At 38.3% G+C, this 23,624-nt stretch overlaps 1 protein-coding gene across 1 annotated transcript in view; it reads right to left on the bottom strand.

Annotated features, from left to right (window-relative positions):
* LOC136885021 (zinc finger protein 615-like) overlaps positions 1-17,970 on the bottom strand; it is a 36,532-nt gene extending 18,562 nt beyond the window's left edge. The window contains exons 1-2 of the mRNA XM_067157407.2: positions 17,895-17,970; positions 8,812-8,941 (exon numbers count right to left, since the gene is read on the bottom strand). Of these exons, the coding sequence (XP_067013508.2) occupies positions 8,812-8,877 (66 nt within the window). The 5' untranslated portion in view covers positions 8,878-8,941; positions 17,895-17,970. The remainder of the gene's footprint in view (positions 1-8,811; positions 8,942-17,894) is intronic.
* Between the last annotated feature and the right edge of the window lie 5,654 nt (positions 17,971-23,624).

The following is a 23,624-nucleotide window of genomic DNA, read 5'->3' as shown; positions in this document are numbered from 1 at the left end:
CTTTCGCCGATGAGCTGCTATGGATTTTTCAGTTCTTGACCGAATGTTCATTTGTCGTATGCGTATAAATATTCTCGTTCTAACACACATTTTTAATATTTCTGGTGGTACAGCGGGGAATTTACTGCTAATTATATGACACACACTGCGTATAATATTAGGTATGCGTCACCGTTCAGCACGTCCGTGAGTGTCCCTGAAAATTAACTCAAATTCCTTTATTTGGTTTACCATTCTAACGATGGAACGAGTAGACCTCCCCGAGATAACATTTCTATCCATCCCACAAGGGCTGTACCAGAAGAAATGGAAAGCATTTCCCCAATGGGACTTCGCATTGACCTGTCATTTTTTCTTTCACGGTCGGCTAGGTCTGCTGAACAATCAGGTGTCGCTGTAGATTGCGGTGAATCTTTTTCTTTGCTATTTGCTTTACGTCGCACCGACACAGATAGGTCTTATGGTGACGATGGGACAGGAAAGGCCTAGGAATGGGAAGGAAGCGTCCGTGGCCTTAATTAAGGTACAGCCCCAGCATTTGCCTGGTGTGAAAATGGGAAACCACGGAAAACCGTCTTCAGGGCTACCGACAGTGGGGTTCGAACCCACTATCTCCCGAATACTGGATACTGGCCGCACTTAAGTGACTGCAGCTATCGAGCTCGGTCGGTGAATCATTAACGGCACAGTTTTCTATCGCAATGATACGGTACAATGAACACATAAATTTCACTCCAGCTACTACTAAACTGTTCACGTAACTAACGAAAAGAAAATAAGTGCACCTCACTGCACGAAACACAGCAGCTTAACAGAGATCTCACAGAAACGAACTACGACACACACACTACGCAAAATACAGTAGGCCACTATATAAACCAACAGCAATATACGGAAAGATATTACGTATAGTTATTACGTGGAAATCCTTTCTTTATAAGACATACATATATAAACAACGAAATGAGATACACGTGCAGTTGTATGCTACACAGTCACGGTGCTCCTGTGATGACGTCATGGGCAGGACGAGGGAAAACTAACATCTACTGCGCAACCAATCTGGGCTATCCGTGAGTGTAGCTAGACCAAGGATACATTTTGTTTTTGGTAAGAATTACTGAATTATAACTGAGATTTGTTTTTGTAATTTCTGTTTGTAATTAAACTCATTTTAATGTTTACACAGAGAAAGTACGGAGAGTCACGGTAATTATTTATTTAATTCCATTTCTGATTTCCTTTAAAGAACAAGGAATTAACTGAATAATGCTTTTTGAGGATGGAAAGAGAAAAACGGAGTCCATCGTGGACAGTCCGCACATGTGAACTGGCGAAAGGAGAGGAAAGGAACACAGCCTCGTGTTAGCTAACGATCTGAGGTAGTACTGTCTTGATGTTTTCGAAAAATGAACAATGGAGTTGGATAAAGATTGAATGGGCCAGATGTCGCACAGCATGGCAGTGTCTTCAAGGTCTTCAACAGGCTTGTGGGGAATCTGCATTACCTTACAAGACAGTGGCACAGTAGTAAAAGCCTTCCATGTGTAATGCCAAGATAGATAGATATATAGATAGATAATGCCTTTATTGGTGGCAAAGTTAGGGCTCAAGGCCCTCTCTTACACTTAACCACTAGAAGAGTATACATGTACATAAATTACACAGTATTTACAAATACAAATAACACAAACAATATTAATAGCAAAAACAATATTAATAATATTTAAAATGACAATAAGAAAATCCTTAATTTTAAAATACACAAAGTAAAATACACTGAAGTGATGTAACTGCAATAATCCGTTCATTCATCCCATTCATTCTTTCATGCACTCAACACTTATCCAGCAAGTCAGCAGGATCTACTCAACAAATACTCGCGACTACCAACGTCTTAGATCCCCCATTGGAAACAGCTACCCAAAACATTGAGACCTGAATCATTAAGCTTCTTGTGAAGATCTTCAATGATTTCTTGCTGATTGAGACTTTTCTCCTGTACCTCTTTGTCTGCTGTGCCATGACTTCAATAGTTTTATTTTCCTGGTTGCCTGCACTATTTTTTGCTTTACTTTCCTAAGGCTGGGTCAAAAGCTGTAATTCTAGTCACTTGTTTGGTGATATAAAAGATATATATATGGAAACATTTTAATACATTGTCATCCATTTCGCTAAAATTTTATATTGCATGATGACTGGGAGTAGCAACTAATTAAGAATTATTTAATAGTCCTCACTTTATATATTTTAATTGTTTAGCAGGATGTTCCTCATCAGTTTCCTCAGGTGGGTTTTCTTGATTATATTTTCTTTGTTTGCAAATGTGCGGGAAAATGAAACATTGTTGGAATGCCATTTGGAAGTACTCACCACTGGACACTTGATACATGTACTTACCTTCGAAGTGTACAGAGCTTAACCCTCGAAGTGCTATCGTCTCACTACGAGATGATTCGGATCCCAGCTGAAGTGCTATCGTCTCGCAGTGAGACGATTCATAAAATTGATATAACAACCTTGTCCTAATTGGATTTAGGCTACGAGCTTGGCTATCTTCCTTTGGTCATGTGTTGAAGAGCTCCAACCCATGTCTTCAAAATGTCAATCCAAGGCTTTCATGTTCTGCCAGGTCCTCTTTCACCTAAGCCTTTTTCCTCGATATATTACTTGTAGCAGACTGTTCTTTTCAGGAGTTCTCATATACGATTGCGACTACTGTAACGTATGCGTAGGAGTGCTATGTCTGTATCTCGCAAAAGCTGCATAACTGGTAGCATATTTAACCTGCAAGTGTCTGCTAAGTGAACTTGTACAACTGTGGTTCAAGTTTGGACATATATTTTTTTAAATTTTTTATAATGGTATTTGTTCGTGCCATACTTTGTGCGAGTACTTCCAAATGGCATTCCAACAATGTTTCATTTTCCCTCAGATTTGCAAACAAAGAAAATATGAGTGCCCACTCCCAAGAAAACATAATCAAGAAAACCCACCTGAGGAAACTGATGAGGAACATCCTGCTAAACAATTAAAATATATAAAGTGAGGACTATTAAATTATTCTTAATTACTTGCTACTCCCAGTCATCATGCAATATAAAATTTTAGCAAAATGGATGACAATGTATTAAAATTTTTCCATATATATATATATATATATATATCTTTTATATCACCAAACAAATGACCAGAATTAAAGCTTTTGACCCAGCCTTAGAAAAGTAAAGCAAAAAATAGTGCAGGCAACCAGGAAAATTTATTTATTCGTATCAGAAGCATACATTTTACATTGCATAATGGTACTTAATGACATACATATCAAATAGTGTCTGCCCAAAATTTTGCCAAATCACGGGCATTAGGTGTTGCAGCCATCAAGTCCTCTATTGTGCAACTTAAAGGACACTTACTACAGTTCATGAAATGGGCTGTGGTTTGGTCTTCACCACATTCGCATTGCCTGGATGTGCCAGGAAAGCCCCACTTTACCATATTGGTTCTTGATCTACCAACCCCAGTGCGAAGCCTGTTCAGCGATTTCCACGTAGACCAATGTTCCTCGTGTCCTGGGGGGAGATGTTCAATTGGTAGCATCCAATCAGCAAGTTGAGGATTTCTAGTTCTCCATAATCTCAACCGTGTGGAAAATAAAACTGCTGAAGTCATGGCACAGCAGACAAAGAGGTACAGGAGAAAAGTCTCAATCAGCAAGAAATCATTGAAGGTCTTCACAAGAAGCTTAATGATTCAGGTCTGAATGTTTTGGGTAGCTGTTTCCAATGGGGGATCTAAGACCTTGTCAGGCTTCAAGCCAAGCCAACCGTGCATCAAAATCTGCAGTATACCTACAGTTACCTCAGGAAGTTTTTTTTACCCCACCACATCCCCAAAATCTTTGTCACTGGGCATCATCTATTGATGGCAGTCCAGGTTTTACAGAGGAGAGTTTCGAAAAGAAACAGTTAGAGCTGTTTCAGAACCAATCATTGGAATTTTGATGTTCGATGGAATGGTTATTAAGGAGAATTTGGTGTGTAACAATAAACAGTTTTATGGCTACGTTGACTATGTTTTAGACACTGAGAAGTGTCCGAGGAGGACTTTATTGTGGCAACACTGGACAGGACCTGGAAAATAACAGTGGGTGGAATGAAGTAAGCTTTGGTGGAACTGCATGAGACAGGTACAAAAATCATATAGTCAACTGTTGTGATGGGATTGGGACTAATAGCCTGAGGAATGAAGTTTGTTCGACTGGACTCACAGTGTTGTTCTCCCCATCCAGCAGAATCGGAGCAAAAAGTGTTTGTGTTCCTTGATGATGCTCACATTATAAAACTTGGAAGGTATTTCCTAGCAGAAAAACAGTTTCTCGTAGATGGTAGTGCTCCAGATCAAGAAAATATAACTGGGAAGAAATACCTGGAAAAACTTGTAAATAGCTAGTGAAAGGCCTGCACATTGGTAATAGATTAAGAGAAAGAATATGGAGTGGGTGAGACAGAAGATGAATGTTTCCTTAGCTGCATAAACCTTCAATAATTGTGTGCCTAATGCCCTTAAATTTTTGCAGAGATCCCTGATTGTGAAAGTACCATTCACTTTGGAATGTTCTTAAGTCTTCCACTTGTTTAGATAAATTCATGCCATTCTATGGGTAAGCAAATCAAGGCTGCTGAACTGTACTTATATTAAAAAATGCATAAAATATCTTAAAACTATAAGATTAACCGATGGCTCGCCCCTCCATAACTAAGAAAACTACTGCAATGAATGGTATCATTTTTGATCTGTTAAGTGCGCAAGGTCTTGCAGAAACACATGTCTGGGGAGATGATTCTAAACAAAAATATCTCCTCACATGCAGGTTAAGCCAAGATCTCCTCAAATTCTTCTTCTTCTTGCAATAACTTTATATGTTGTTTGTAGTACATGTACCTGAACAGTACAGTGTTGGCATGTGACATGACTAGCCAATGGCACTTGACACCAAACTTAAAGTATTAATTAGTAGAAGCTAGTAACTCATTTTGGCATGAAGCACCAGACCATAGCACCTAAGTCATGAAGTCAGTAAACTCCATAATATATATAGGAGATTCAACGTCCTTATTTGAAATCAAAACCACAAATTTTGTAGCAATAGTGGAGCAAGGGATGCAGTATTGAGAAAAAAGGAGAGAAATCCATGGTAGGAACAAAATTATTAATAACAGAAAACAAAAATATTGAAGAGGAACCAATTTTCAAACAACAATATTTTAAGAAATATATTTTGATTTCATAATGAGCGATGAGAGAAACAGCTACAATCAAAAATTTAGAAATTACATCAAGTTCAAAAGTATAGATTATTTCAATTTGACACCAAGATGGAACGCATCACAAAGAAGCTTTAGAATACAATGACTAGATTCTGAAGAATTAAATTCTAACAAGTTAGCACCAAGAAGAAATGCATTTTAGTTTAGATACAATGAGTAGTTTCAAAAGAATTAAGAGTTTAACAATATGATAACCAAGATTTGAGATAAAAGGCCACAATGGGATCACACCCCCAGGGTGCTTAAAGCGCTTTTCATTAGCAAACCACATCTAATTAAAAGAGATAATTGTCATGGGTAAAGGAGAGGGGGATGAGGGAGAAAGGACATCGAATCCTGCATGAATGTAATTATTATGGGCTATAAAACTAATGAAAAAGCAAATGAACACAGTGCAATAAGTTGCATTAGGTGAATTTAAATAGCGTTAAAGTTCTTAACCACATCTTGGCGTACAGAGTTAAGTTTAAAGGGATAGAGAGTTTAAGTTCTCACCTAAAGGCAGTAGGATAGAAAGTTATTGATAAAGCCTGAAGGGCAACAGGAATGTTATAGTTCCTGCATGAAAGTGAGAAATTAGTTCAATAGCTCACCCAATCCTCATGCTTGATGGATTTTTCCAGACTGACGGAAAGATAGTAAAGTCCGTGCAAGGAACCCGCACTTAAATTGAAGCTCCCGCCACTCCAAACCACAGTCAGAGCAAGAATGATTTTACCGGCCAATAGTTGGCCCATTTATAGACCGGGCAATAGTTGACCCATTTATAGAACAACAGGACCATCCTTGAACAGGAAGGAAGCATCGAGAAAGTTCGATGATGTCACAGATGACGTAGTGAAGAAACAGCTGGAAAGACAGCCTGCTTAGTATGTACTGGAAACATGATGATGGCAGAGCAAGAGGCAGGCGAGCAGGTAGCAAAAATATATGTAGTAGCAGGAGCATGAGATGACAAAGAACAGAGCAGATAAACAGGTACAACACAAAATTGTAGATTCTTGAGGATTAGGAGGAGCATGTTACAGTCTCATGTGTGAGGAACAGAGAGGGAAATAAAATGCTACTCAATCCAAAGCTGCATACAGGAAGTGTCTGACTACTCAGATCAACCCACTTTGAATTCTAATATGTTCTTTGAAAGACACTGTTCTGTCGAACACTGATCTTGTACAGACAATTCAATAAGAAATTGATTTCACTAGATTTGATCACGATTGTATCACAAATTATGAAACCCATTCTTTGTATAGTGAATATGTTTCTTATATTGCAGGCAGTGTGGTAAAATGTATCAATAAATCAATTCAATGTGTGCAATATTTGCATCATTTGCAATGCACAGAAATGATACAAGACATCGAATATTGCAGTGTAATGAGTCTACATGAAATATATCTCTCCCTTAACTTCATAGCTGAGCTGTACAGTATGCAAGATTTGACACATGTATTGCTCTTTATCTCAGTGCTTTGACATTCCCATTTTCCTATAAGCATCAGCTCAAAAGACTTGCAACATCATCATCATTATTATTATTATTATTATTATTATTATTATTATTATTATTATTATTCTAAACAGCTAATTTAAGATGATGAGGAACATTGCTTCCAACTGCCAAAACTACCCACATCATATGCTCATCTATGTGCCTCACAGAATCTATTTTGTGTGCAACAGTATTCCTGAAGGACAGTCCTACCCCACACTCTGCTCTTTTCGTTTTAACACCTGTCAAATATACTTTATAATCTCCTACCCCTTCCTCACTTTCTCCTCTTACCCAAATATAATTAACTCCTAACACATCTAGACGCAACCTATTTGCTAACTCAGCTAATTCTACTTCCTTTCTTCCATAAGCCCCATTAATATTGAGACCTGCCCATCAAATTCCATTTCATTTGCCAAGTTGATTCCAATGAGTCCCTCACCCATCAAATGGCAGTGCGACTCTGTTACTCCCACAGGTCCAATGCTTGCATAAACGTTGTAAGCATGCTTGTAACATCAAAAGTTCCAACAAGCTGGGACTCCATCTTACCAATAAACAGAAGTTATATTGTTACCTGGATGAGCAACTCTCAGGATGCAGGATTGGACAAAGTACTGAGGACGACCTGGTAGTGTTTACATATCCTTGAGGGTTGCAGAATTTTGTTGTTGTGGGGACATATTAAAAGCATTCGTTGATTACCACGGCTGCATACTTACAATTGTAAGGACACTAATTTCACAAGTTGACCCAACTGCTCCATCTGGTAGTGCTATTAGCATTGCCAGAAAGCCATGATATTCCAGAGCAAGAAATAAGTTGTTCAAAGATAGGAGTATAAATAGTCATCATCACCCTCCCATAGCACTCAAATTTTAACTTTGTTTTTCAGAGGCTTCCACAACCATTGGATGTTCTGGTTGTTTCTCATGAACATAAATCATAAAAACTTAACAGAACAGTTCAGAATTAGGTTAATGTAGCTCCCACCTTGAAGATGGCTGTACAAACTTTCAAATCAGGAAGTAAACTAATTCATAAAAAGTTACTGATATCTATAAAAAAGGAGGAAATGAATTGAGTGGGTGGAGGGAATACAACATGAAAAATTGTACAAAAATACTAAAAACTTGAAAAAAGTCACCAAGCAAAATTTCCTCCATGATCTTATAGACCCATTATACAATGAATAGAAAAATCTATTTTCAAAAATGACCGTCTATGTCATAATACCTATTCAATCAGGAGAAAAGATGGGTAAAAATTAATAATTAGCAAACTCCTCAAACACATGCCAATATAACCAGCAACCCGTGAGAAAAGTAGCAGTAAATATGTTGGTGCCAAAGCAGATAATACAGAATACAGAATAATGCAACACTGGATTTAATCCTCTTGTCTCATGATTTTAGATGACAAGGACCTGACAAGTCATCATCAGTAATTTTGTCATGAACAGTAACCTAAATGTCCTTATCAGTAGTTTTACCAAATGAATAATATAAAGTCCATGGCATTAAATGGATTCCGAATCAGCATTTTGTTTCAGGTAATGATATCTCAAACTCACTAGGAATCTTACTGGATCCCTGTAGGTACGTTCAGTGCTCATTTTCTAAAGCACATGGCCTGCTCAGTTAATTTTCACTGAAAATAATTAGTGTTTAGTAATCAATCTTTAAACAATCCATGGGGAAAAAATCACAAATACAATGTTCCAATGTCAACAACTATCCACTATTTGCAATAATAATGAATGACATCCAGCATGCCATCACCACACATCTGATGGCCATTGACAGCTACAACATACAGCATACCTACCAGACTACCACCTAGATGTGTCGTGCAATGAAACATCTGACAAAGTACCTTTTAAAAGTTGGAGAGTTTATGCCTCAGATGTTTTGTAACTTGTAAATATATAAATGTTTTGAAGATCGGTTAAATTCTGATCACTATAAAGTAACCAAGAATGATACTTACGAAGGATGTGCTTGTTGTGCCTTCGAGCCAGACAGGTTCCTCCTTGATCTCTATTTTCTGGTCCATTTCACACAGCAACAGATGTATTGATATAGAAAATTGGACAAAAATTCCTTCCACTGACCTTTTACTGAAAAATAACAGGAAATCCATGTATTATTAACATCATCATCATTACAGTCATAGTTTATAGAACAACCAAGTACACAAGCAGGCCTGTAGCTCTCCATTATTGTCAATGTCTTTATCACAGCCTCTAGTCTTCAACGGAAATCAATTGGCAGAGAGTCGTAATATCAGGCACTTCAAAATCATGGTTACCAGTCAACTCCAGAGTCCAACAAGGTAGTGCTCACGGCCTCTTGCTGTTTGCCTTGTTTATGGAAAATCTGCTGTCCAAACTCAACAAAACAGCAAATACCTTACTTTTGGCATACGAGTGCAAGATATTTAGTGAGATCAGGAATCCAGCAGATGCAGCTCTTCTACAATACTCACTTAATGCCCTATAAAAACTGGTGCCATGCTTGGAAACATATCTGCAATCCACAAAAATGCAGCCACATGACCATAACACTACATAAATCTCCTCTACCAACATCATATTACCTACTTGACAAGCCCATCACTGTCGTTAAGCAACAGCGTGACTTAGGTGTAAATTCGATACAAAATAACAATTCAAGAACCGCATGGAAACATATACAACCAAGGCTATCAATTCTCTACCACTTCCAAGGATATTTCCGATCCCACTGCTCTTCGATACTTCTTCCTCACGATCACTCAACCTCTCTGGAACTACCGCTCTCCTATTTGAAGAGCCTCTCCCTCCAACATTAACCAGTTAGACAGAGCAGTGTACTCCTGTGTTGGAATTGTTAGGAACAGAAAACTCAAGCTCAGAAATATGTCTGCACAGAAGGTATTAAAGGCAATAAATGTGTCACTGACGTACATCAGGCGACAGGTAGCTGATCTGAATTTCCTTTACAGGATCTTAAATGGGCATTACAGCTTGGGACATCTTGTCTCACTCTTCTCTCTCCGTGTTCCTTCCCATTCTACCAGAACCAAAATCTTCTCCACATTCCCCACACTCAGCACTCAATACTTCAACGATCTTTCCTAATCTGCCTCCCAACTCTCTTAACACTATTAATAGGAAACAAGAGCTGATATAACATCAAATAAAAGTATGTACGAGAGGGATGTAAACAGTCTCTTAAGGATAAGTTGATGTGAAGTGATTATACCACCATCTTGACCCACAATGACTTTGTTATAAACATGGACATTCTGTTTGTTTTTGATTTGGGCAGTTGTTATTAACAGGCTGTGTACCTGATCTTGTTATCTTTTGTTATGTTTGTTATATTTTACCTTGAAGGTTTATACTAGTTAATCAGTCTGTTGACAGTACAAGTGAAATTTGCTCAGTGTAGCTGGATCTTGTGTAAAAAAATAAATTCATGAATTCAGTAAATAAATAAATCACAGGGACAAGGCTCTTATTTTAAATCTTCCTGATGAAGTTGTAAACAACTATGCTTATAGGGAGGACAGTGATGTTCGTGAAATTACACCTGAGGATGTGGAAGGGTGGTAAATAAACTCCATCATCATAAAGCTGCAGGAATAGGTGAAATTAGACCTGAAATGGTGAAATATGGTGGGAAGGCAAGGAAGGAAATTCACAGAGGCTTGCAGACTGAAAGGCAGAACCATCTAATTAAGATATATGTATGTTCATTAGTGTTCCAAATGCTACTAATGAAGTGTGTGTTTACTTGAATACCAGGAGGCTCTTGTTATGGTACTTTATGGCTCTCACTCAACTAGAGGAAAGAAGGTAAGAGTTCCAAGTATTACAAATGAACAGTGTCCTAGGACAGTTGGTGTGATTATTTCAACACAAGGAGGCTCTTGATGTCACTGTTTATGGCTATCATGCCAAACTCGGGAAAGGAAGTTACAAAGATAAGTCAAAGTATGTACACCACAGAATCAAAGAAACAGTGTCACTGGACTTCTGTACACACTAGGTAGTAATCCCATCAGTAGAGAGCACACAGGAGTAACATTTGGGGCAACTGAACGATGGTGCAATAACAGTTAGAGAATTGTCATTACTGACAAGTGGTTGCAGAAGGAGGTCTGTTCTTTTAAGAAATACATGACCTTTGTCTATATTTACATAAGAATCATATGTAAATATAGGGAAAAAGCTATGTCTGCCCAGAAAGTGCAGAAATAATGTGAATTTCCAAGAGGTTGGAATGACTGTGAGATATGAAGAGTGGAGATGCTGTGAATTAACATAATATACCATACTCTTCAGAAAGTGCACAACAGATATATGGCAAATAGTAAGTGGCTCAATGAGACAGGCATGATATTTAAAGGAAAAACTCTTTATGCGATGACAAGTGCTTGAATAACTTTTGTGAAAAATTTTAAAAGTAGGACAATTCTAAAAAATCAGTGCTTTTCATTCCAACCTATCCTTACCTGTGTGCTATAATAAATTGGGGGCACTCACTTTTCTGAATTATACCTTCTAGCAACAAAATGCACTTGGTGCGAACTGTTTGACATATCCTAGATAATGGGTGATGTGAATAAACCTGACATCTAACTCTTATATCATAAATATTGAGGTGTATCTCAAATGCAGGTGAATAAAAAGGCTTTGTCTCAGCAGTGAAACTTGCCCCTTGAGATACATGTTGCTTGGAGATTCTCTAGGAGATACACCTCCACATGTGTATGAATAAACTGGAACTCCATCTCACTGAATGGAGAAAAATCTCAGAACTTGAGACTGTGCAGTAGGTGACTCACAGTGATAGAGATCAGGCTCAAAACATGATGGCAGATTTTATTATGGTTTTACAATGGAGGATGTCTACAGGTTTCATATAGAAACTTTCATGTTCATCTTTGCTAGCTGACCTCCTTTGTTTAACTATAGTTTTTACCAGACCCCAACAGTATTAGTACTTTTTTTGGCATAACATAGGTAACCCCTGGTTGCAAAATGTTATCGTTTAACCAAAGATAAAAGTTTTGACAAGAATACAGGTAGTTAGAGCAATTAGGTCACGAGTAAGAGCCTGGTTCGTATTTCCAACAACCATACAAGTATTAGGAAAAAAAGATTGAGTGGCAAGTAAGTTACACATTTGATAATGCTAAAACAGCAGTTGATTGCACTGTCCAATGTGGGAGGGTGCAGTATCCCCTGCCTCTCATAAAAGGTGACTAAAAGAGCCCCCAGCATTTCTAAACTTGGGAACGAGAGTTAAACAAAGGAGGTTTGCTAGCAAAGATCAACATGAAAAGCATGGCATAAGTAAGTACATGTAATCCCAGGCTCAACTAAGGAGCTTGAGGTGGCAACCCTAACATGAGAAACTCTTGAGTTCCCCTTTAAATGCCACTTGTGTCAGGCACGAGATAATTAATATTAATAATAATTCAGCTACCGTTTGAAGATATTTTAATTTGACGCCCTGTAGGCTGTGGTGCACCACTTTAAAAATCCCATTTTCCTCCACCAGTTTCCTGCTTACAAAATGCCACTATATTTCTTCAAGGTTTCATGTCATGGCAGCACTGCAGCCTAGGGGTAGAGAATCTGCCACTTACCTGCGAGACTTGGGTTCAATTACTGCTCAGGTCAGGGATGTTTATCAGAATATAAGGGCTAGTTCGAGATTCACTCAGTCTACATGAGAACAACAGAAGAGCTATCTAAAGGTGAGATATTGCCCCAGATTAATGAATAATGATGGAGGAATTTGTTGCACTGAAAACAAGTCTCCTCATAACCTGAAGGTTTCAGGCTGGGCAAAAGTCGCTTGATAGGCCAAGATCCAAAAGGCTACAGCACCCTAGAATTTATTTCAAAGATCATACTTTGTTATATGCAAGGATATTTTTCAATGCATAAAATTACTGCTCTGTTCACATGATTTTCATAGTTATTACCTTTTTTTAAAGATTTATCCCACCATCAACTCAGTATTTAAAAGATCACGATATTCGTGTCATATATGAGCCGTTGAGGCATTTTCCCTGCAGTCCTTTTGGGAAGTAGAGACTGAATATTTGTTCTGAATAAGAAGAGTTCAAGCAGTATCACGAGTTGTTTACACAACTGTAGTGTCAACTGACAGTGGCGAGATACATATCAAAGGACAATTTAGTCACCTAATCGATCCCTTTATTTGCCTCTGGCAATTTTATAAAATCATTAATAGTAAATGTTTCAACTGCTTTGCAGACATCATCAGCTACATTCTCGAATGCTTAGGTGTAAATAAGGTAAAAGTATGCACAATATATGTTCTCGTATTAGCCTTGATACCTTTACATGGGAAACTTAAATTTTTTACTATTGTGGGAGGAGGATGCTGGTGAGGGGGGGGGGGGTTTGGAGAGGTGGGGAAGATTCTTAAAAACTAATTAATAACTTGTCCTTAACTAAAATACTGTTAACATTTTTTCTTCCAATAAGAAGATAAAACTGTCTCTTAAGCCTCTTTCTACCTTCTGATGGGAAGCATATTTGCAAAAACACAGATGAATGTTTACCAACTAATTACTTGAGATGTAATTAAACTATAATTAAAACTTACTCTTAAACAAAATACTAATAAAAACATATGTCAGCTTCCAGTTGAAGAGTTAATATTTTTTAAGCCCCATTCATGTTTGTGCTCGAAAGCATGTGGAAAAAAGCTGGTTAACTTGTTATTTTATTGCCAAGGGTTGATTCTTAGAATGCCATTGCAGCTCAATGTTGGGACATGCTTAGATGTTATTTGTCTACAAACCAGATGATTGGGAAGCTGGTGACATGATCTGTTACTAGCAGAAAATAGGTAAAAAATAATTTAAATTATTTCTGAAAGGATTGGCATTTAAAATTATCTCTTAGAAAAAAAAAGGGATGGTGTTTTGAGAAGTCCTCACTTACCCCTGTCTGTGGATTTCTGTCTTTACTTTCGACTATCTTGGGTGTGGGTCTGTGCCAGTGTTCTCCGTCCTCGATCTCGTATAGTAGCGATGTGTTGCAGTCCACATGCTAGCATGGTTCGGTGAGAAGGGGGGAACAAGGCTGTCATCACCTGTTGTTGTTTCTTGCGAGGAGGGAGGTGCTAACTGTGACTTAGAGACGTCATACTTGTTCATGTTATTTGCTACGCTCACCTGCTTCCTTTCTAAATGTTCCATATATCTAAGTATATGTTCAAATAGAGGGTTTCTTCATTCGTTTGTATCGTTTAAATTACAATCCTTATCCATTAACTTATCAAGAAGGATGTGAATATTTTATAAGTTATTCATAAGTCTTCCCTTGATTATCCTGTTCATAATTTCAAGGTCATGTTTAATGTTGGTGTATTTGGGTCCTGTTTCCTTCATTTGTGTCCCCATTGCCGAGAATATTCTTTAATTCTCTGCGATGACATGCTCCTGACATCTTATTGAAAAATCCCACCCAGACTGTCCAACATACGAATCCCTGCATTGGGTGCAAGTCAACTTATAGATGCCTGATATTCCTCTTCTTTGGATTTGTTGACTACTGTATGTTGTGGTTGAAAAACCTGTGTGGTGTTATTGTTTGTTGAAAAAGCTACCTTAATATTATGTTTCATAAATAATTTTGTGAGAGTGTAAATGTTAGGGTTATTGTATGTACGGTAAACTTGATATTCATTTTTGCTTTCTCCGGTTGTTCTACCTAATTTATGTGTTGTTTAAATCTGCACTTAGTCATCATTCTTTTATTAATGACTTTGAAACGAAACCCTTTAAACAAGGCCTGTTTGCGGATGTATGCGAGCTCCTTTCTTCTCTCATTTTTGGTTAACGGAACTTTAAAGGCTCTGACAATTAAACTGTAATGCGTGGACTTCTTCTGTGTTTAGGGGATGCAACAATTGTTTTTATCGTGATTGGTGTGAATGTGGGTTTCCTATGTATTCCAAAATAGGAATGGTTTCCTTTCTGAGTTGCATTGATATCTAGAATGACTTGGGTTCAGTTACCTGTCAGATCAGGGATTTTTATCTGAATGTAAGGGCTAGTTTGAGGTCCACTCAGCCTACACGAGAACCACTGAAGAGCTAACTACAGGTGAGATAACGCCCCAGTCTGAACAATAACGCCAAAGGAATTTGTTACACTGAACATGCGTCTCCTCATAGCCTAAATGTTTCAGGCTGGGCAGCAGTCACTTGATAGGCCAAGACCCAACAGGGCTATAGCACTCTAGAATTTATTTCAAAAGTGTTACATCTCCACAGCTGTTTTTTTTCTAAGTAATGTTTAATACATCTGAAATAGACATTCAGGTTATTAGGTTGCGCCGACAACATCTAGTTTATAAACTGCGGCACAAAGTAAACTACATAACCGTAGGAATGTAACGCACTACGTCATGTTATGCGATGTCACTGCCTTCGTAATGTCCAGGCCGTACTGTAACGAGCGCGGGAAAGCAATCAGCTGATCGTTAGGGGGGAAGTTTAGCATATGAGTTAGTAGAGTTAAACATAGATTTTCGCAGTTTTATTGAAATTTTTAACGATGGCCGAGTGTTCATTCAGATATATGTGAGAATGAGTCCTCATCGACTGCATTATTAAGTGGAAAGTCGTTAATTAGTGAAGAAAACTTAGTGTGAGCGTGTATTTATGTGAAGCTATAGGTTAAGAAGATCGTTCTTCAGTATTTTAATTTTGTAGTTTACTTGTGTACAGTTATATTTATAATGTAAAATTAATTGAGTTAGTGCATTCTGTGTTTTATTATTAACAACGAATTGTATATGTTTGAATTAAGATGATCAGTGAGGGAAATCTCCATGCCTAAGAGTTGCTGTGTGCCTGGCTGCAAAGCCAATTGTAAACAAGGAGAGTACACTGCGGTATTAGTGCTTCCTTCTGATGAAGAACGAGTTAAGTTATGGAAGAAGGCTATTCCCAGGGAGAATTTAATAGTTAATCACAACACAGTTGTGTGTATTAAGCACTTTCCTGAAAATCACATCCTGAGAGAAATAAGAGTGTCTCGTCCAGATGGTGAGTTAATTTGTTTTATTATGTCATAAACATGGGTAACATTAGGTAGTCCCTATATTTTTATGTAATCAGACCTACGGCTTACCTGAATTCGGTATATTTGAAAATGCAAGTCTTATTTATGAGTATCACCGAGCTCGATAGCTGCAGTCGCTTAACCGCGGCCAGTATCCAGTATTCGGGAGACAGTGGGTTCGAACCCCACTGTCGGCAGCCCTGAAGATGGTTTTCCCTGGTTTCCCATTTTCATGCCAGGAAAATGCTGGGGCTCTACCTTAATTAAGGCCACGGCCGCTTCCTTCCTATTCCTAGACCTTTTCTGTCCCATCGTCACCGTAAGACCTATCTGTGTCGGTGCGACGAAAAGCAAATAGCAAAATAATAATAATAATAATAATAATAATAAAAAAATAAATTATGAGCATCAAACAGCAGTGTGATTTATGTAAATCTTATCTTCTGACAGATTCAGATCTCATTTACGAATTACCTCCAGAAGTAAGATATGTGAATTTCCTAAATCGAGGGGCTTAAAGTATCCATCAGACATGTCAATAGAACTTAGAATTGAGGTGTACAAAGTATTTTGTGTGTTAGTGTCAGATACATAAAAGATGGTATTTCTGAATTTAGACGATCCTAAGTGTGTCACAAAAGCCTTGGCTTTGGAGTCAATGCAGTTGGCAGACTCCCTAGTCATTTGTGACTGCGGGAAGAAATTGGAAGACCTGGCCGGACAGTGTAGGCCTATATATATTTGGGGGAATATATTTTAAAATAACTTTTCCAAAATTCACACCGACTTGTGTATTCAACAAAGTGCTTCAAAGAGAGCAGACCTACTCCATACTGGTGTAACTTCCTGTAAGTGGTCCAGGAAAACTGCAGTGTTCATGGAGTGGAAACAGTGAGGTACAGAAATAATTTATATTTGTAATAAATAGTAATGGTAATTGGCTGCATGTTTTCTGTCGGTGTGTGTGGTGTGAATGTTCCAGTTGACCAGAAAATGGATAAAATCGCAAGAATATATCTCAAAGTGTTAGGCTGTAATCACGCAAACGAACGTATATACGCGAGAAATATAACGTTACGGAGAAGGACATGCATTGTATGTCAGAATTAACAAATATTTGAGGATATGTTTTGGTTTTATAAGGTGTTAACAGTTCTTTAAGTAATTTAAACGAGTGTGTTATTCAAGCGGAGCGTATGCATATTACCTTCAAGTCCCCCCCAAAGCGTGACGTCATCAGAGGTACAGTACGGCCTGGACATTACGAAGGCAGTGGCGATGTCCACATCTAGAAGAAAATGACATTCAGCCATACACAATAGAGTTCAATCAAAATTCCTGCGCATGGTAGCTGAACTGGTTTGGCACGATAAAGGTTATGTTCGTAGTGAAAGTATACAAAACAAAAGCACCAAACTTCCTTAATGACACGAAATATAAAGTAAATAGCATAATGAAGGGAGTAAAACTGCATAAAGTATGGCGATATGTGCCCAAAACTCAATATTAAAGAACAAACGCGCCACTTCGAAACAAAAACGTATTTAGATAATTGTCCTCTTTGGAAATTTATAACTATTACGGTACGCTTTAGCCATGCAGTATATACCTTCGGTACTGACCGCTTAATTTAACAATAATACCCAGTATGAAGTTGGGTTATGCTAAGGAAAACAGACATTTGAGTACCAGAAGTAAAGCATCACTAGATTATAAATCACAGCACAATGTGTAAAGACTAGTTAACAAATGGAAATAAATGTTCTACACAGTGATAAACAGGCTGAAAATAATGCATAATATATTTCACTTGAGATACGAACAACTGTACAGTTAAATGGGTTGGGGGGGGGGGGAGGGAATGCGCTGCAATTCAAACATCAAAAAAGCCAGGTAATCATCGCACTGCTAACAGAAATCGAACATTTATTGCACTATAATTACCGAACGTGTATTTATTTTCAGCTTACCTATCGATAACTGTGAAGGAATACTACGATTCTCGTCTTGCTTACTTGAAGTTGTTGTTGTTGATGATGGCGGCGGTGGTGGTGGTGGTGGTGGTGGGGGTGTATTTGGGTTCTCTTATGCCCGGTTTCTGGAATGGTGAGATATCTTTCCGATAGCTATTGCTTTGTTACAGCTGTCGACTCGATAAATCTTCGCTGCGTTGCACAGCGAAACAGCAGCTAACTTATCGAACTGTCAACTATTGGCTCGGTGATCAAGTTTCATAAATACACACTAGATGCCACCCCTCGTACTGCTTTGTTTTTGTGCATTAGGTGTGTTCCCTAGATTGCCAGGCGCATGCGCACGAGTAATGCATCGCATTTGAGCTTTCTGTGCAGCTCCTATTATCCCCTCTTTGCCACGCAGCAAGAAGTGAGTATTATACTAGCTCTTGCAGACGTGGGTGTCAGTTTCGTGGTGTTAAAGGGCTCTCAGGAGAATTTGACATTGTTTGAGGATTTCTAATGAAATATGCACACGAGTGGCACATGTCACGCACAATCCAGTTTGCACTGAGCCTTATACGTATACCGTATTTCTTCCCTGCTATTACAAAATATGAACATTGTTTGATCACAGTATAACGATATATATCGGGTAATTAACATAATTGTGCGCGTAGAGGCACGCGGCTGTGAGCTTGCATCCGGGAGATAGTAGGTTCGAATCTCACTGTCGGCAGCCCTGAAGATAATTTTCCGTGGTTTCCTATTTTCACTCCAGGCAAATGCTGGGGCTGTACCTTAATTAAGGTCACGGCCGCTTCCTTCCAACTCGTAGGCCTTTCCTATCCCATCGTCGCCATAAGACGTATCTGTGTCGGTGCGACGTAAAGCCCCTAGCAAAAAAATTAACATAATTATATAACTTGTTAGTTCCATGTAATGTAATACCGTTAATTAAAAACAACCCCACGATAAAAGTATATGCTCACTGCCAATGCAAGTAGGCCTGCAGTAGGCCTACTACGATAATTGCGTAATTATTTGTTATACTCAGTTACTGGTACCAGTGCTTTTATGGGCACGAATGCAGTCACCGATACAAATATGATAAGACTCAGTAGTACTGAATCTTAAAGGGTATCCTAATTAATAATTGATCAACAGGGGACAATGGAAAATTATTAGTCACAGGACGCAAATTGTCGCCTGTAACCTCTACCAAACCTATGGCAGTATATTTGTTTAGCCTCAATCTGTCTTTGAATTCGTTTTCACTACTGTATACTTCATTAGAATATTAGGCCGTCGATGATATAATCGTGGTCGTTCTAGAATGTTGACCATTTCTACAATTTCTTCGTCGGAAGAAGATGAGAAAGCCATAGAAAATTTTATCAAACACAAGCTTAGCTGCCGATACTGAAGTACTGCGCACGCGCCCACCAAGTTAACAAATAGATATCTCCTGCTCAGGGCCCTCTAATGCCCGGTTTCTGGAATGGTGAGATATCTTACCGATAGCTATTGCTTTGTTACAACTGTCGACTCGATAAATCTTCGCAGCGTTGCACAGCGGAACAGCAGCTAACTTATCAAACTGTCAACTATTGGCTCGTTGATCAAGTTTCATAAATACACACCAGATGCCACCCCTCGTACTGCTTTGTTTTTGTGCATTAGGTGTGTTCCCTAGATCGTCAGGCGCAGGCGCACAAGTAATGCATCTCATTTGAGCTTTCTGTGCAGCTCCTATTATCTATCCCCTCTTTGCCATGCAGCAAGAAATGGGTATTCGACTAGTTCTTGCAGACGTGGGTGTCAGTTTCGTGGTGTTTAAGGACTGTCAGAAGAATTTGACATTGTTTGAGGATTTCTAATGAAATATGCACACGAGTGGCACATGTCACGCGCAATCCAGTTTACGCTGAGCCTTATAAGTATACCGTATCTCTTCCCTGTTATTACAAAATATGAACATTGTTTGATCACAGTATAACGATATATACCCATCGGGCAATTAACATAATTGTATAAGCTGTTGGTTCCTTGTAATGTAATATCGTTAATTAAAAACAATCCCACGATAAGAGTATATGCTCACTGTCAATGCAAGTAGGCCTGCAGTAGGCCTACGAAGATAAATGTGTAATTATCTGTTATACTCAGTTACTGGTACCAGTGCTTTTATGGACACGAATGCAGTCACAGATACAAATATGATAAGACTCAGTAGTACTGAATCTTAAAGGGTATCGTAACTAATAATCGATCAACAGGGGACAATGGAAAATTATTTGTTACAGGACGCAAATTGTCGCCTGTACCCACTACCAAACCTACGACAGTATATTTGTTTAGCCTCAATCTGTCTTTGAATTCGTTTTCACTACTGTATACTTCATTAGAACATTATGCCGACGATGATATTATTGTGGTCGTTCTAGAATGTGGAAGAAGATGAGAAAGGCATAGAAAAATGTAACAAACACAATGTTAGCTGCTGATACTGAAGTACTGCGCACGCGCCCACCAAGATAACAAATATATATCTCCTGCTCAGGACCCTCTAAGTTAGCAAGCGATTTGTCGAACCGATAGATGTATCTTACGTTCGTGCAACGCCAAAACACAAGTTAACCATTCGATACCGCTATAGGTTCGATATCTCACGTTCCAGAAACCGGGCATAAGTTAGCAAGCGATTTGTCGAACCAATAGCTGTATCTTACGTTCGTGCAACGCCAAAACACAAGTTAACCATTCGATACCGCTATAGGTTCGATATCTCACGTTCCAGAACCGGGCATAATGTTACCCAGTCACAAATAGAGATGAGCTTAACCGATATATTAGAATGTCAGTGACAGGCGTATCTGTGGCAAAAATATCTGTGATTTTCATCGGTGATTCTGTCACAGGTAGCGCGAGCATATGTATCGTAACGGGCGTCATCACAAATCACGAGTATAACTTTACTGTTTGTATAAGAATGGTAAACAGGAAGTACGGTAGCTTATCGAGAAACTTAAAGGAATGACTGGAAAGGACCACCCAATCGCAAGGATAACAGAAGATCTCTTAAAGTATAACTATATATGTATAAATAACAACGTGGAAATATCGGAACGGATTATTCAAACAAATGGGGTATTACAGGGGGTCCCTATCAGTCCTACACTATTTAAAATCTATACAGCAGACATAATGAAAATCATAAGGAGAACTCGAATACAACTCCAATTCTATATGCAGATGACATGGTGATCGGGTCTCCTATAAGGACAGAAGTACAAGAAGCAATTAACAAGCTGGAGAATTGGGCCAGGGAAAACGATGTCAATATAAACCAAGAGAAAACTGTACAATTGACTTTTAGGAAGGGTGGAAAAGCAGCAGCGACTGACAAAAATGTGTTTTCAGGCAATCCACTAGAGAGAGTAAACAAATTCAAATACCTAGGGGTTACACTGCAAGCAACAGCGGCATACAGATCACCTGGAAAAAGTTAAAAATAGGTGAATTAACCAAAATTGAAAAGGTGAAGGCCATATACATGAAAAGAGCATTGGAGTCGAGAAGACAGCCCCCTCACGACTTCTATACGAGATGATGGAAGAAACCTACTTCATAGAGGACATCAGGACCCAACACCACCTACCATCAACAGGACCATATCAAGAGCTACTAAGGAACCGAGAAAAGAAGAGGGAAGAAATACTGCTGGAATTCTGCAGCTCACCTGCTATGATGGAAAAGTCCTGGACCAGAGAAAACCAGAAGCAAAGACATGTGATAGCCAGACTTTCAGTACACTGCTTTCACCACAAGCTGTGTATTAACAAGCGATCTCACAAACCAGACATAGATTGCGTGTGTGTGCTGTGCGGCAAAAATTGTGACACATACCATATACCAAAGTGCACGAAAAGAACGAAGTCGATTACAGACTACAGTAAGGACTAAGATGCTCATCTGAGCGCACCTTCTTCTTATTATAGGAATATTCACGTTAAACACACACAATAATAACGAAGCACTTCTTCAGAAAAAACAATATGCTATACAAACGTTATTGACCGAATGCTATGGACCAAATTGAACAGCATGCTGTGTTCATATGACAATTGAACGTAGGAGTTGGAAAAACTTTCTGAAACAAAAGAAGATCATTTGTTTACAAAATTAATTCAGTCATAAAGAAACTGGTTTGTAAGTAAGATAATACGCGACACTTACAGATTTCGCCTTGCTAAAATGGGAGACAATTCGACGGTGGCGCTCCTAGTGACTTGACCTGAACAAATCGTGCTAAATTCAAATATCAATGGAAATGTATATACGGAAGTGGATAAATAAATTACGTCTAGAAAGAAAGTGGTATTAAGATATTAACTTCGAAGTTGCTAAAGCAATTCTGGATAAATGAATGAAGAATTATTTAAAAGGTTATTATTCAAAGACTGAAATTAGACACATAAACAAGATATGAAATGGGCTGCTATGAAATGGCTTGATCTTTCATTTATGCGTTACTTTTTTAGCTTTAGCATTCCTGCCTGAACTTTTACGGTTGGATTTATCTTTTTTCTCATTTAAAAAACATTGTATGATCACATTAAGACTCTTGTCAATAAAAATATCGGCACATTCCTTACACACATGATGCAATGAATTAACATTTAAAAGCTGGACAATTTTCCTCTTAACATGAAGCCCACTAACAGAAAAAAACCTATAAAATTCCGGCTTTAATCTGAGAAGATGGATTAAAGAAAGAAAAGTATGAAATTGTTGTCGATAGTGATGCTTTGAGTAATATTTACGTACAATTACAGTAAAAATGTAACATACCCTTGGCTGTATAGTGGAGGATTTTTGAAGTCGCTGGCCTGGAAATGATCTGAATAGATCGTATAATTCTTATATGAGCGTAACGTCCCTTCTTTCTTGTACACCTTATTCAAATCTCTTCTGTGACATTTCAAAACCCACAGATCACACCTACAACAACACATCGGTATTGAAAGTTAACTGCTGCACTATACAATAAAATATGCGTATTACATTTTATGCCAGTTAAAATATGGGTCAAGCAGGTCAGAAGATTATGAAGTACCGGTACTATAAAAATCTCTGTCACTGGAATAATATATATATGCAAACACAATATTACTTACATATTCTTGTCACGAGGGAACCTGAAGAACGACCGCGCATTTTTCTCTACTTCGTAATTACTGCAGCCAAACACAGCACATACCTTTCCCCTCATGTTGAGAGGAGATATTAAGGAATGACATACGCTACTATTTAATTATGTCAGCTCACTGAAAACGCATAAATAACACCAAAAACTTCACACAAAAATACACGTGCTCTTATGAGAGAATCAGTACTGTTCAGGTCTATCCGCTAGAGTGAGCTCCAATAGCTGTCCCTCGATATCTCGCTCAGTGTCGCGTATTGTCTCTACTGTATTTGGTTTAAGGATGTTGGTAGAGGGTTCGAATAATAAACAAGAAACACTAGTTGGTAAAGGGATGTGTAACTGTACCAGTTGCTTAAATAATCTACACCTGAAGTTCTAATTAAGAATTATTTAAGTACTCGGTCACGGTGTATGACCAAATTCAGTATTTAGTATGACTGATGCCTTTGCCCAGAACAAAGAGAATGTAATGGACCAAGGTTAACGGGGTTCTCGTTGTTCTTGTTCTTGAAATGGATTTGGGCTCATTATGT

The sequence above is a fragment of the Anabrus simplex genome, chromosome 13 (genome assembly GCF_040414725.1).
Source record: "Anabrus simplex isolate iqAnaSimp1 chromosome 13, ASM4041472v1, whole genome shotgun sequence".
Classification (NCBI taxonomy): domain Eukaryota; kingdom Metazoa; phylum Arthropoda; class Insecta; order Orthoptera; family Tettigoniidae; genus Anabrus; species Anabrus simplex.
Note: the sequence above shows the minus strand (reverse complement) of the source record. Positions and strands in the feature narration are given on the sequence as shown.